Source organism: Fusarium mangiferae, assembly GCF_900044065.1.
Source record: "Fusarium mangiferae strain MRC7560 genome assembly, contig: FMAN_scaffold001, whole genome shotgun sequence".
Lineage (NCBI taxonomy): Eukaryota > Fungi > Ascomycota > Sordariomycetes > Hypocreales > Nectriaceae > Fusarium > Fusarium mangiferae.
The window spans coordinates 4,325,556-4,340,210 of NW_024573921.1; the positions used below are offsets into that span (position 1 = coordinate 4,325,556).

The 14,655-nt window shown below is 48.7% G+C and overlaps 8 protein-coding genes across 8 annotated transcripts; 4 read left to right on the forward strand and 4 right to left on the reverse strand.

The window, feature by feature from the left end:
* Positions 1–86: 86 nt before the first annotated feature.
* FMAN_01923 (uncharacterized protein) lies at positions 87–1,610 on the forward strand (the record flags this gene model as incomplete). The annotated part of the gene is made up of 3 exons (XM_041824456.1): positions 87–1,106; positions 1,160–1,426; positions 1,479–1,610. The coding sequence occupies 3 exons, from the start codon at positions 87–89 to the stop codon at positions 1,608–1,610; spliced, it is 1,419 nt and encodes a 472-aa protein (XP_041677272.1).
* Positions 1,611–1,917: 307 nt separating this feature from the next.
* On the reverse strand, positions 1,918–3,099 carry FMAN_01924 (uncharacterized protein; the record flags this gene model as incomplete). The annotated part of the gene is made up of 3 exons (XM_041824467.1): positions 1,918–2,442; positions 2,493–2,909; positions 2,971–3,099. 3 exons carry the CDS (start codon positions 3,097–3,099, stop codon positions 1,918–1,920), a joined length of 1,071 nt encoding a protein of 356 aa, XP_041677273.1.
* Positions 3,100–3,891: 792 nt separating this feature from the next.
* Positions 3,892–4,365, reverse strand: FMAN_01925 (uncharacterized protein; the record flags this gene model as incomplete). Its single annotated transcript, XM_041824478.1, has 1 exon — positions 3,892–4,365. The coding sequence occupies one exon, from the start codon at positions 4,363–4,365 to the stop codon at positions 3,892–3,894; it is 474 nt and encodes a 157-aa protein (XP_041677274.1).
* A 503-nt stretch (positions 4,366–4,868) lies between these two features.
* Positions 4,869–6,646, forward strand: FMAN_01926 (related to cytochrome P450 CYP3/CYP5/CYP6/CYP9 subfamilies; the record flags this gene model as incomplete). Its single annotated transcript, XM_041824490.1, has 5 exons — positions 4,869–5,148; positions 5,204–5,559; positions 5,616–6,230; positions 6,278–6,409; positions 6,464–6,646. 5 exons carry the CDS (start codon positions 4,869–4,871, stop codon positions 6,644–6,646), a joined length of 1,566 nt encoding a protein of 521 aa, XP_041677275.1.
* Positions 6,647–7,599: 953 nt separating this feature from the next.
* On the forward strand, positions 7,600–8,566 carry FMAN_01927 (uncharacterized protein; the record flags this gene model as incomplete). The annotated part of the gene is made up of 3 exons (XM_041824501.1): positions 7,600–7,731; positions 7,787–8,368; positions 8,417–8,566. The coding sequence occupies 3 exons, from the start codon at positions 7,600–7,602 to the stop codon at positions 8,564–8,566; spliced, it is 864 nt and encodes a 287-aa protein (XP_041677276.1).
* Positions 8,567–9,153: 587 nt separating this feature from the next.
* Positions 9,154–9,914, forward strand: FMAN_01928 (Pea pathogenicity protein 2; the record flags this gene model as incomplete). Its single annotated transcript, XM_041824512.1, has 2 exons — positions 9,154–9,281; positions 9,335–9,914. The coding sequence occupies 2 exons, from the start codon at positions 9,154–9,156 to the stop codon at positions 9,912–9,914; spliced, it is 708 nt and encodes a 235-aa protein (XP_041677277.1).
* Positions 9,915–10,459: 545 nt separating this feature from the next.
* FMAN_01929 (uncharacterized protein) lies at positions 10,460–12,404 on the reverse strand (the record flags this gene model as incomplete). Its single annotated transcript, XM_041824523.1, has 4 exons — positions 10,460–11,097; positions 11,155–12,124; positions 12,177–12,230; positions 12,279–12,404. 4 exons carry the CDS (start codon positions 12,402–12,404, stop codon positions 10,460–10,462), a joined length of 1,788 nt encoding a protein of 595 aa, XP_041677278.1.
* A 338-nt stretch (positions 12,405–12,742) lies between these two features.
* On the reverse strand, positions 12,743–14,155 carry FMAN_01930 (uncharacterized protein; the record flags this gene model as incomplete). The annotated part of the gene is made up of 2 exons (XM_041824534.1): positions 12,743–13,946; positions 14,004–14,155. The coding sequence occupies 2 exons, from the start codon at positions 14,153–14,155 to the stop codon at positions 12,743–12,745; spliced, it is 1,356 nt and encodes a 451-aa protein (XP_041677279.1).
* Positions 14,156–14,655: the final 500 nt, after the last annotated feature.

Genomic DNA, 14,655 nt, shown 5'->3' on the forward strand with positions numbered 1-14,655 from the left:
GGCTTTTAAATAACTTGATCTATTCGAAGCTAAGCCAGATCTCTTCTCTATCAAAACTTCTACCAATCCTTACACTCATCCTCATCATGGCTTCACTTCCAAAGATCCTATCTCAGAAATCCGAAGGCTACGAACAAACACGCCTCAAGTTCTTCAATGGCAGAGTTCCGGATATCCATCCAACCGAGATAGCCATCCCATCAACCACAGCCGAAGTCGTGTCCGCCGTCAAGCGGGCCCGAGAAAATGGCTGGAAGGTCGGTGTCCGTTCAGGTGGCCACCTGTTCTTCTGCAATGCGCTTCTGGAAGGCGGTCTTCTCATCGACACGCACAATTTGAATAAGGATATTGAATACGATACCGCAACAAATATCGCCTCTATCAGTCCCGGCCATAGAGTCGAGGATGTGACCACGTTCCTCGAAGCCCGCGGCCGATTCTTCCCCTCTGGCCACTCACGATCCGTCGCGGTTGGTGGTTTCCTACTTGCTGGTGGCCAGGGCTGCTTCATGCGCGGCTGGGGATATACAGCTCCTACCTGGGTCACCCAACTAGAAGTCGTGACTTCTGAGGGCGAGACCGTTATTGCCAATAAGACTCAGAATTCGGACCTGTTCTGGGCGGCTCCAGGTAGTGGACAAGGTTTCTTTGGAGTAGTGACGAGGATTTGGGTCAAGACGATCCCGACGAGAAACCTCTTTGACAAGACCGTCATCGTCGATTCGACTGATATTTTCAAGCCCTTGCTAAAGTGGACGCTTGAGATGTCCAGGAAGGTGCCCAAATATGGTGTCGATCTCTTCTACTGCACATTCTTCGCCGACAAGGATGATCCCAATGGAGGTCACGAATCCGCCGCCATGCGCATCTTCTTTGCCATTAACCTGACCATCTTTGCCGACTCTTTGGATGAGGCTGCGGTGTTGGCGAGTCCATTAGAGACGTTCCCCGAGGACTTCAAAAAGCACATTGTTACAACGGTTCCACTGGCGGAGAGAACCTGGGACGAGCTCTGGGCCCTTCAGGAAAGCTTCCAGCCTCAGGGCGACGGCGAGAGATGGAACGTGGATAGTATCCTAGTTGACCCCAAGGCTTCGGATGACGAGGTAGGTTTCCCTGAGGTTGATCTTTGGTGTCATGCTAATCGCCAATCATCCAGCTTATTGACGCCATTACGCCGGCTCTGTACGACCTGCCCTCTCGTCTCTCGTCAGGCACCTTTTGTCCTATGGACTATTACCCCGATGAGGCTGACCAGGCTCTGAGCCTACCACAGAAGGCTTACGTGTCTACAATGTGCTGCTGGAAGGACCCTAAGCATGACGCCGCAGTGGACAAGTGGCTGCTCGATGCATATACCAAGGCCGACCAAGTGTCATGTGGCGTGTATGTAGCCGATTTCAACGTGAAGCACAGAAAGCCAAGGGTGAGTCATATTACCATCTGTAGGATCAGGCTCAAGACTAACTAGTATACAGGTCATGACGGACTCTGCCCTGAAGAAGTGGCTTGAGATCAGAAACAAGTGGGATCCTTCCGAGACGTTCATTGGCCATCGGGGGTTCAGCAGTGTCTTGGATGGCAATAAGGGTCTGGAAAGCAGGCTATAGGTTCTATAACTAGATTGGGAGTATTAATAGATGTAGAAAGACGGTCTGAAACGTCTCTCAAAGTTGCACTAGGATGGATACACATCGTGAAAGTAGATTGAGAGCCTTCGATAATAATGCTAAATCCAGTGTCACGATTGATGAGAGTAATGTCTTAGGTACCACCACCCATTGCTAAGCGGCGATCGGAAATCAGCATGTTGCATACTATGATAAGACCTGTGCATACAAAAAGTGCCTTTCAAGGAAAAAACCAATGTAGAGCTTCATGTCAGCTGAGAGCATACAGTCGCACCAAGCGACCGCCTTACTTTTTGAGCTCATAGTTAGGAAGCTCATCTGGCTGCCAGTGAACAATCCCCTTCCAATCACCCGCAAGAGGGCCCTTCAAGTCTTGCTCCAGGGTACTCTTTGGCAGACCCAGTTTCTCATTCCAGATCCCCAACGGGCGAAAATCACCGATACAATAGCCGTCAGAGTCGTAGCTAAACAGAATAGCTTGGACTTGGTGGCCCAAGCCCCAGTTCAATCCTCTCTTAATGTCCTCTAGGGCTTCTGGCATGACTCCCTGGGAGGTGACGTTCTCGACCTGCCATTCCTGGCCAGTCAACTTTTTGACGACGTCGAGGATCTCGTTCTGAGTCACTGTGTAAGAAGCAACGTGGATGTACTGATTCTTTGCTTCCTCGAGTCTCTCTGGGTCGGTGATGAGCGCGTAGAGAGCCTGGGCAGCCAAGTCACGGAGACCCGTGGAAAATGGGACATCGCCGCCATTGTAGATGCGGGCTTTTCGCTCCTTCATGTCAAAGCCCAGAAGTCCATCGATGACACACTAAAACTTTCAATCAGTTTTGCGCTTAATACTCGTCTCGGGGGACTCACAAAGTCAACCCAGGGATTGCACATGATGCCGGTCCAGCTCATGATATCCTGAGTCTTCTCCAGATGCTTCACGATAGAACGCTTCTTAGTCGCGAGCAAAACGCCTTCGGCAAAAGCTGGGTGATATGTTCTAACGCCGTACTCGGAGGGGAAGAAGTGCTTGACGCCTGCCTTGACTGCCGCGTCTATGACAGTCTCATGGTCAACAGTGGACTCTGGAGGGAGGAGCATGATGACTACATCCTGTCCTCTCAACCCTCTTTCGAGGGACTCGGGGCTGTAGTCCGTCGAGATGACATTCAAGCGGACCGGGAACTTGGCACCAGACTTTTCCCGTGTCAAAACAGAAAGGTGCAGAGGTGATTGTTTTTGGGCGAGGAAAAGGTCCTGGATGACAACTCCAAGGTTACCGCTGGCCTATGAATTGCTTAGTATCGTGTATACATTCTAATTGGGTGCACCGGTAGGTTATACGTACACCAATCAGTGCGACGTGCTTAACTGGAGAAGACATGGATGTTGCTGTGACAGAGACAAGGTAAAATACTACGCCTAGACTTTGGCACCGGATGAGTGGAAAGGGTTTTACTGGCGGCGGGTTTAACATGGGCCGATAAGCTTTTGTTTTTTTGTTTTTATCCTCGCTAACTTGCTAAATTCGCTTAGCACCGATCTCAGCAATACACTCTGTGCCCACCGGGTCGAGTGGTTCGGTCCACGAGTCTCACCCAACTGGATACTTGTTGGATCCCACTTAGAGGTTATGACAGGGCCACAAGCCACTGAACCACCCTCATAGACATACGTTCCACTGGTCAATTGCGCTTCATTACGTTAAACGGGTTCTCGGAGTCCAAAAATTGTCCGGACTGGTGTAAATCTCCACCAAGAAGACAACCAACCCGGGGCTTCGTGCAGGTCTCGGGTTGCCGAAGATAGTCTAGCTAAGTGCGGGGTTCCGCCACCATCATGATACGGAGACGGAAGATCCACCCGGCTAACGCTACAGTAGGTAGGAGGTGGAGAATCGACTCAGTGCGCTGCACTCCATCTCTTGAGTCTGCCGAGTCTGTTGTCTCGCCTTGGGTGACAAGCTGGTAGTGTCCTCTAGAGGCTGTATGGTCATGCTTTGAGCGTAGAATCATCGTAGCTTTAGCAATGGCTATGTGTTGTTCTCACATGGTAAGCTTGGTGTCTTGGTGATGGGTGCGGAAACCGTCCTGTATACAGAAAGCTGGATGGTTTTTGGAAAATAAGAGAGCGGGACAGTGGGGTAGTTTTGTGTTATCAAACGAAAAGTAGGCAATGAATGTTTGTTTATCATCATAGAGCGTCTTTCTGACTTTGTACAAACAAACCCTTCAGCTTTGACACGCTCCGTGTGTTCGCTACCCTAGAGCTAAGCAACTGAGTTTCCATGCTTGATATTTGCCGCATCGACTTGCTGAATAACATCCCAATGTTCCACGACCTTGCTATTCTTCCATCTATAAAGATCAAAGACATGCTCGCCCGTATCTCCAGGCCAGCGCTCAGAGAAGATCTGTGCGACGACATAGTCCCCATCGACCAGTATCCTCTTGAACATCATGTTGAAATGCGGTTCCCCAGGGCCTTTCCAGTGCTTTGCGGCAATTGACTTGAGAATTTTGGACGCTTCAATGATGGAATCGCGGCCATCGGCGACCATTTGGCTATGTTGTTTATAGTTCTCGTCCACGAGTTCGAATGTTCGCTTGTAGTCGTAATATTTGAAGGTCGCTAGGTGAAGTTCAATGATCTTTTTGGCCATGACTTTCTGCTCCTCGGTATGAGGAGGCTGGTCAGTGAGACCAGCGTAGATCTGTTCTACCTCTGCTGCGTAGTCGCCCATGTTCTCCTGAGGTGTATGTTCCAGTTGGCTTGAGGCTTTGGCAGAAGGTCAGGGAATTGTCAAGGATGTTTAGTTAAGTAGGCGTCAGATTCTTTATTGAGGCCATTTTGATCTAGGGGAATCTAAAGCGAAAATAGTTTGTGGAAAAGCACAAGAAGCCATATGTCGGTGGGGACGGGTATGAGTTTGCTACAAGTAGATAATACGCCTATGACGGTGGGGATGACTGTAATGACGATCGTTAGTTGTGGCAAAAAGTGTTCACTTGCAGATGAGACAACTGACGAAAAGAGCTCGTAAGGGTTTTACGTGGTCACGAGGCACCCCACCGGCATCGATAATCCCACCGAAACTAAGCTCCCATGCTTGAGCGCATGGTTCCTCTCCATCAACCCTATCAGCGATTTCCTTGACTGCTCTATGTTAAAACCTATTGGAAACTTCACCAACTTGACATATGCTGCGCTTGCACCAAACTTTACTTCCACCTTCAAACACCAACCATGGCATTCTTAAGAGATGCTGAGAGAAATCCGACGGTGCGAGCCATCTTGTCAAGGCTGCAGCATGTCGATACCAACGCAGTCGCTGTCGGCTTGCCATTGGCTCTTTTAGGTCTTACGTTTTCTTATTACCTCATCGCATTGCTATATAGCCTCTTCCTCTCACCTCTGAGGAATATTCCTGGCCCGTTTCTGGCTCGTGTCACACGTTGGTGGGAATATCGGCTGGTCAAACAAGGTAACTCAAACCAAGAATTCATCCGCTTGCACAAGAAATATGGTAAGTCTTTTATTTGAACTCTTCCCAAAGTTCGACCTAACGCGAGAATGCACAGGCCCAGTTGTACGAGTTGGACCAAACCGGTACAGTCTCAGTCAGCCGAAAGATGTCAAAAAGGTCTATGAATTGGGAGGCAAGTATATCAAGACAACCTACTACAATCCACTACTCAGCCCAGTTGTGCATGAGCAAAACATATTTGCCATCCAAGACAATGGTTTGCACAAGGAGAGGCGACGGAAGATCTCGCCGCTGTACACCATGTCATCCATGGTATCTTATGAGCCTGCCGTAGACGAGATGACCCATGTGTGCGTCCGCAAGCTCAAGGAGTTTGCCAAGGAGGGCCGTCTAGTTGATATTCCTCATTGGATGCAATACTACGCCTTTGATGTTATCGGCGCTATCACCGTTAGTTCACCGTTCGTCATTTGATTTTTTGGGACATATTAACCAATACGACTTAGTTCAACAAGAGTTTCAACATGATGGAGAACGAGGGAGACACCACCGGAATGATCAAGGGTATCCGAGAGGCCAATGACTTTTTGGCATTCTGGGGTATCGTTCCCAATCTGGTCCCATGGCTCATCGGCATCGCTTCAGTATTGGGCACCGCTTCAAACACCTCAACACTTACAAGCTACGCCCTCACCCAGATTGATAACACGCGGAAAGAAAACGCCAAATCCACAGTCAAGGGTAGCACCAAATACGACACATTCCTAAAAAAGCTGCTGGAGGGCGAGTCTGAAGGTCGTCTCAAGACGCCAAATCTACTTGACGCATGCGGTAGCAACATTGGGGCCGGGTCCGATACCACGGCCGTTACTCTGAGCTCAGCTCTGTACTACTTGTTCCAGAACCCAGATAAGTTGAAGAAGCTGCGGGAGGAGATTGACCAGAAGGCAGCCAACGGCGGTCTCTCGGACCCGGTTACGTTCCAAGAAGCACAGGACATGCCGTATCTACAAGCTGTCATCAAGGAGACGCTGCGTATTCACCCCGCCGTCGGGACAATCCTACCTCGTGTCGTGCCCCCTGGTGGTATGGAATTATCAGGAATCTACTTCCCTGAAGGGGTAAGTAATCGCTGCTTTCTCTTAGATACTCACTAAGTCTTTCCCAGACCGAAGTCGGTGTTAACGCATGGGTCTTGCATTATGACAAGGAAATCTACGGCCCAGACCCTGAAGTCTTCCGCCCCGAGCGCTGGATTGGCGATGAGAAGACGAGCATTATGGATTCTATGATGTTTGCTGTAAGTGCATTTCATCTGTCCCAGAAAGGTTCACAAGACTAATTCTCGTTATAGTTTGGAGGTGGCGCTCGGACTTGCATTGGGAGGAACATCAGTCTTTTGGAGTTGACCAAGATGGTCCCTCAAATTGTCCGCAAGTTTGATCTCGTTATTGAGGACGCGGAGAAGCCGTTGGACACCTTCTGTGCGTGGTTCGTGTATCCTCATTACAACGGCCGCTTCAAGGTGCGAGAATAAGAGAGCTCGGCTATCACTCAATGTCAGTTACTATTATCCTACTTTCATAATAGTCGTAGTACAATCATTTATGTATTCAGGACTATATATATTTGGTACAAAACGTGCTAACCTTACTCTTGGCGGAATGTATTATTTGTTCTTCTGTACCTTTTGCCTATGCATCCGACATCCCGTTCAAAGAAAAGTCGATATATATCTCGTATCCTGCACTGTAGACTTTAGACTCACCTAAAGTTGAATCCCATCTTCTCTCTCGGCCTAGCATAGACACCCGACCTTCCGATTACCTATTGAAGTGGGACAGTTGCAGTTCAGACATCCATAGACTTCATTTATCAGATTCTTTTCTTACCTTTTTAAATTACAAGAACCCAACAGCGCGATTTGTTGAGTAAGTTACTTATTTGTGGTGCAAGACTGAGAGGTCATAGATGGCGACTAAAGCATAATTGCATCCCTCCCAATCCCGCCAACGTTGCCACGCCCTATCAGTACATAGATTTCCCTTGCTTCTTTGTTGTTGGAAAATATCAGGTCCCAAAGAAAGGACTCAGCATTTCAATTGAATAATCTTCTCTACATCAAGACAGTCAAATGACGGTGCTGGTGTGAGGTGGTCATCACTAAGTCATCTTTTCATCCACATTTGGCACAAGCTACGCCAGTCGACGAAGGAGCTTCGACCGCCCAAGCGTCGTTCCACCCACTTACCCACCCACGGACCATCTCGTTAACCCCGCTAACAAGTTCAAATCCCACCGGTTACCACCTGGACACACGTGGCCGTTACTGGCTATGGTGGATAACCTTGGTAGACTAGTTGGTCAACTCAGCTGCCGTCTGGGGTAAATCTGGGGTAGCTCACAATCGCTAGAAAAGGCCCAGAAAGGTTCAAGGTTTCACAAGCTGTTGTGGCAAAGTTTTACGCTTTTAGCATAAACTCAGAAAACATGTCTTCTTCTCAGGGTCTCCGCCTTGGAACAAAGTCGATACGAAATCGAGCCGATTTGGACGACTACGTCTATCACTTTAATGCCAACGACAAGGTGGAATACACCGCTTACTACTCCAAGGATGCAGTGGTAGGTGCATGTTACAACGTCTGTCTAGTTACGCTACTCAATCTTTTCTCAATAGTTCAGATTCAGTGGTTTTCCCGACAGGGGCATTGACGAGTTCTTGTCATGGGTGGATGGAGTCCATGCTGGTATGCGTGAAACCCTGAATCTGAAAAGGGTAGTATTCGGCCAAGATATCGTCGTCACCGAGATGCACACCCAATTCCGAGGCATTAATGGCTATGAGACAGAAAATCTAGCGGGTAGATGGGGCCCGGTCTGGCCCGGAAACGGCCCTCTTGTCAAGATGTTTGTCTGGTACACTCTTGATAAGGATGGACACATCGTCCAACTGACTGAAGATGCCTACCTTGAGAAAGAAGCGTCTAGAGATGTGATCCGGACCCACGAGGACTTCAAGATCTATCTCAATGCGTTCAACACCAACGACTTTGACACTTTCCCACGATATTACACATCAGATGTAACTATCATACTCGACGGAAAACAGACGCTGCATGGTAGGGAGGAGGCGACGAACTTTTTCCGCAACGCGCGAAGTCAAGTGAACGAGGACGTCAATGTCCAGTCTATAGTTCTGGACAAGTCCGGTATCGCACTGAAGTCGTTCATTAAGTTCACCGCTATTGCGAACATCGAGGTATGGCGAGGCCATTTTTAGGTGAAGCATGGCTAACTTGACCAACAGGATATCCTGAATTTCGGATCTGGCGTACGGAAGGGAGGCGGTTATGAGGCCCATTTCTTGATTCATTACGAACTTACTCCTGAAGGAAAGATTCATTATATCACTGCGGCGCAATCTGGAACCGTCAAGATCTTCAATCCCTCACCATAGTCAATAGTCACGCAGGTTCGGATACAGTTTTACGGGTTTATATAGTCAACAAAACATATATCAAATGCGCGTTATGAAGCCCTTTTTACCCTGTCCATTTCAGTTGATGATAGCGCCTTTATAGTAAAATGAGGTTGTTGAACAGATGTCCTACTAAATTAGCCACGTATTCGTCCGCCGGAAGCTGTTGGTGGAAGCGCAGCACAAGTATGGCTGCCGGTGGTCTAGAACCTCCAGCGTGCTGGGGTAGTCCCATCCTAAGTTCCTTTGGATAAAGTGGTGTCTATGAACTGTCCCACCCACGATCTTGAGTGGAGTGGAATTCGTCAGTGGCTATTTTCCATCCCAGCTCCATGCCTTTGGGTCCACTCCACTGCCAGTCGTTCAACTGTTGGCTAAAAATGGGTGGGAAAGGGCTTCGATGTCTTAAGTTAGTGCTAGACTGCTAGTTAAGATATATCGATGGATCTATCAACACAAAAATTACTCGACAACTCGGATGGCACAATTTCCTCGGCAGTGAAGATACAAGCATTGTCAACACTCAGAACTGTCTTGTACTTTTACATCCATTCCAGCCAATCGACATGGTTGATCTACATAGCCTCCCAGCAGGATCGCGACCAGATACCGCGGTTCGGAACAATGGACCAGAGCGCCTGGTACTGGAAAGGCTCAAGCTGAGGGAGCTAGCTGAGGGCTGGCCTGCATATAGGTAAAATGCCTATAACATGGTGCTTAGAGCGATTGACTGACAGTTGCCATCAGGGACTCTTGTGAATGGAAGAACTTTGCGTCCATCTTCCATCCCGGAGCCCATGTCTATACTACCTGGTCAGGCCGTGTTACCTTCAAAGACTTTATAGCTGCTTCCAAAGCCGGCATGGACAAAGGCGCTTTTATCATGCATAGATGCCATGGCTCAAGCACAGACATCAACATCGAAGGAACCCGGGCAGTTACAAAGCTAAAAGCTACTATTACACAGCGCTTTCAAGTAGAGGGAGTGGAATTCGATGTTGAAGCCGACTGCCGCTTTTGCTTCTACTTTGAAAAGATCCAGGGAATCTGGGGTGCACGATTGGTTAGGCATTGGTATGAGAAGGATAAGATGATCCTTTGTGATCCATTCCGGGCCCTGGCAATCACTGTTGATGAGGAGAAGCTGGCTACGTATCCACCAGGCTACAAATATCTTGCGTACTGGCAAGAGGTTACTATGGGAATCAAGGTGTTGTTGGACTTGCCTGGACATAGGAGGCATATCGGCACGGTCAACCTTGAAAAACATGACGAGCTGTACTGGTTGGCCAAGACTTGGCTCGAGGGAGGACAGATTGAGGTCTGAAACGGTCGAGATTATGGAGAATACGGTAGGTTGATGCTGGGCATCTTAGCATTTGTGTAATCTCTTCTTCGTTTATCAAGGCCTTTAATGTTAGTCGATGTCAAAGCTCTAATCAAAGAGTCACTGTCACCGAAATCATGTGTTCCCACCTTTTTACTTCTTTGTGACTGCCCAGAGCTCAGTCTAAAGGCGAAGTGACACTGGAGGGGCTCGCCACCGAATGCACAAGCTTGTCGGGGCCTTTGGCCTTTACCTCCGTTGTGATCAGAGACGTTTTCGGCCAAAGAATATGGTTTATTGCTACTAAACTATTGTATTGAGCTGCTGGTGACACACGGGAGTACAGGAATGGAGATAAACGAACTGATTGGCTATAGGGCTAACTCCTGGTATGAGCCGCCTGGAAGGAACATTGATATGTTTCTGTTGAAACGTGATCTGCCAACACAACAAGTCTGCCCAGCATAGCTCATGCAAACCTACCACGTTTCAACGCTGACAGTTTCCAGCCCTCAGTTTCTCGCCAACAAATCTAAACCCCCAGTTCAAGCCTTGTCTTGAGGCTTTTCGCTGACAATGTTTGATTCGATATGTTCAGTGCGACTTACATTTTTGCTATTATCTTCCGGACCTTGGTCAAGACCTCTAGCAATATCATGCTCGACCGGGGCATCTACGTGCATGTTGAAGCTGTGGCGAGGATCGCGGACAAAAAGCGCAAGTATTAAACCAACCGCCGAGACTGCTGCTGCAGCACTCCAGGTGCCTCGGAAGGCGATGTGATAAGCTGACCTCAATCCAGCAACTCCCGCGGAGATGACTTGAGGAGTAACACCTCGAATAGCTGACAGAGCTCGTTGGTCATTGTTAGCCAGAGCACTGATAAAAGCTGGTAAATCCTTGGCAGAGAGCCCAAGAGGAACAACGCGTTCAGCGATCTTTTGGCCAAGATGCTTCGACAAGGAGGAGTTGAGGATAGCAGTGTATACTGGGAGTGCAACGGAGCCTCCCAAGGATCTTGAGGTCAGGATTAGGCCACTCGTTGTAGCAATCAAGCCTGGAGGAGTGCTTATCTGGCCAGTCGTGACGGCGATGACGAGACCGAACCCAAGGCCAAAGCCCGCCAAGACCGTATAACCCCACATCGCTGCCAGGTGACTGGGCTTTAGAGTAGCCATGCATGCTTAAGGAGAACCGCGGTTAGCAAAAAGGTACCGAGTATAGACGAAGTGAGACCCACCAAAGTAGGTGACAAAGAGTGCCATACCAGCCGTCAGAGGTGGCCGGACCCTTCTCGCCTTGGTGGAGTAGAGACCACCGATCACAGATGCTATAGCCCCTCCAATGAAAATAAGGGACATCATAGCACCAACCTTGAGAAGGTCACGATCGAAGTAAATCGAGTACACCAGAGGGAGAAAGTTGTTGGCCGCATAGAAAGCAAATCCCTCGATGAAAATAAAGACAAGGGCAAGTGCAAAGTTGCGGCTTGCTTGGAAAAGAGCGTGATGGCAAAATCCATCCTTCTTGTTGACTTCCCAAACCGCCGTGAGGATGATAAAGACAACGCCAATGCAAAAGGTGCTTAGAACTGGGGCACTTTGCCAAGAGTATGGGTTGTTGGCCCAAGTCAATCCGACGCTGAACAATATCATTCCGATAGAGAAAATGATATATCCTACCAAGTCGAGAGCCTTGACCTTCTCCTTCCAGGTCAGAGATGACTCAAGGCGGCGTTTCGGTGGTTTGAAGAAGAAAAGCACGGCAAGAAAGTTAAAGGCGAATAGCCCGATGCCAACATACCAAACAACCCGAAAGTTCTCATCGTTCTTCCTGACGAGTCCGAAGCCAAGTAGTAATGTAAATATCCCACCAAGTGAATTAGCGATATTGACACCCGCTTGGGCAAGTGGTCTATACTGCCGTGGCATAATCTCGGATGCGACCGCATATAAGAGTGAAGTTGTTCCCGCTCCAACACCGACTACCAACGATCCAGCAATGGCCATGGTCATGGAAGATGCTCGGCTGATGACGATGGATCCGACGATGCAGAGACCAGTGCAGAGCAGGATAGGTAACCTACGGCCCCAGAAATCCGACGACTGCGCAATAGGAGCTGCTGTGAACGTGCTGCAAATGATAAGGCCTTGAGGGATCCAGATGTATTTGTCATGTCCCCCCAGAACGCTGGCCATGTTTCTGGCAAACTTGATCGTTATCAGTACTGTACAATACTGGCTGACCAAGCAAAAGACTCACTGCGCCGGTTGCAACAATTGCAAGGACTTGTGCAAAACAGCCACTGAGGATAGACTGGACTGTTAGCTTGACCAGCAGATGGATCACTACGGGAGGTCTTACCAAGTAAACCAGGATACATTTCAAACTGAGACCTTGGTAGTTATCCTCCTCGTCAACGGCGAGCAGTTCAGTCTCAACCGAACTGGGCACCTCATCGTGGAGGTTCCTCTTTGCTTGTCCCGACATGCTTTCAGTAAGGTGATGCCAGATATTTTGGCTTCAGCATATACAAGCTGTAATCACCACATTAGATTCATCGATTTCCATGTCAAGATATGGAGGATGTATTAATAGTCTGGGGTAACTGAGCAGATCAGTGGAGTTCGGATCCTGTGCTTAGTCTCCCCGTGGCTGCGCTAAGGGTGGGACAACGCGGGGAAGTCATCCCCACCCTATAATAACTTGTACCAGACATTGATCACAAGTACAATTAGCTATATACCTTAGGTACTCAATACCAGAACACTTACATAGTTAGGTGGAGAACACGTTGCAACTTCATTGAATAACTAAGATAAATTCTTCTATCGTCCTCCCCACCCAACGAGTTCCTCATGGCACCTCTCCCATCCGTCAAAATACGGAAACCTATAGTCGCCTCCAAGTTTCGACTTGGCTGATCTGGCAAGATACTCGAGAATCATGTTTCCCCATAGCCAACTCAACGCACCCTCACCAGGGTGTGTGCCATCTTCATACCAGTTTCCCATAAGACTAATGATGCGACCCCATTCGAAGACCTCATGTCCATACTGCTCCGCCAAAGCGCGTCCAAGACGGTCCATCTCAACTACCATGATATCCCCTGATCCAGTCTTTTGGTGATACGTTAGACTTCTCCACATCATAGGCGTGTCTGGAAACTCTCTGATGAGCATCTCGGCATACTTCTTGGTGCGAGCCAAGAAGAAGTGCAATTCGTCCCAGACCATTTTCCTGTGTCTTGCATTGAGAGTGACGTTCTGTCCTTCGTGGAGCTTCTGTCCGCCAACTTGGAATCCTCTCTGATCCCAAAGCCCATTCTGCCACAGTATCAGATCAGGTCTGCCGTTAGGACCACGGATATCTCGCTCATGTGGTTGCCAGAGTTCTTCCCAGCGTCGCTCAAAGGGGATGATTCGCATTTGCTTATACCAGAACCATTCAGGCCTGTAGGTGAAGCCACCCGCTGAGTGAAAGGCAGTGAAAGTCAGGTTGAATGCCGGGATGTGGCAGACACCCATAGGCCACTGCTCTATCTCGTGGAGCTTGGGGAAGACCATGTCGTGACCGAACTCGTGGCAGACATACCGAGCTGCTCGCCTGTCGACAGAGTCGCCGAATGATACGACTCGACGGCCCCAGAGCCAGCCAAACTCTGCATCGTTTCTCATTCTGTGATAGTCGTCTGCTGTTGCGTTTGTGATATGTGCCATCGCTTCCTGTCGACGCTCATTCTCCTTTACCGCTAGCTTCATCCATTCTATAGGTATATCCGATCCTTTGAAGAATGTCCGCGGGACGTCTGTATCGTTGAAGATGAGATCTCCTCCTGTGTGAGGATACTCTGCAGTTTCGGGATCCTCAGAATTGAGAAACTTGTCTGTAAACGGCAACCATCGTGTCTCTCGGTATCTCTCTGTTTCTGCTGGGACATAGAGATACCCGGGGCGGCGGTAGGGGTCTTTGCAGTTGCCAAACTTTCCCTCTTTGGGATCTGCGTCCGCTGTAGTTTGTGGAGCTGCGGAACTGTTTGTCACGAGTGGTTAATAACATCCGGGGCCATGTGTTCATCTTGGTACTTACTCGCTGCAGAACTCTGCTGCCTTTGCATGGGCGTAGTCTAAAGGCGACTTGATCGAGTCGGTGTAAAATGCAAAGAGAAGAAAGAATAGAAAGACAATACCTGTCGATAGAAACCACAGCTTGTATGCTGGACCCGCAGTAGCCACAGCCATTATGACGGAGGATGTGTTCTTACGAGAGCAACAGACGGACAAGCCTCTATATGATGAGGAGAGGGCATGGCTTCAAATAGCCGAATGATTCAACGCAAGGGATGAAACAACCTTCTTTTTAGAGCCAGGTCCTGGAATGGAGATAAGCAGGGCTGAGCCATTATATCCAGCCACCAACGCCACTAGACCGATATCATAATCGAAAAGAAACCTTTGTCTTTGCATTGATAATTATACTGGACGAACAAAAGATGAGAAATGCGCCACCAGTATTCGCCTGAAACATTCAATTTACCCCTTGAGAAACGTTGTCGCTTGTGATCTGCGGCCCCTTGCAGCCCGTTTCGACCCTGACATTAAGGGCTCACGCTAATTGGTTGAGCTGGGAATGTATGCCCCTTGTGGCTTACCAGCACGAGAATTGATAACCCCTCTAGGGGGGGAAAGAAAAAACAGGACCTCGATCCTAAATGACAAAAATAGTTAGGTAATTTAGTATA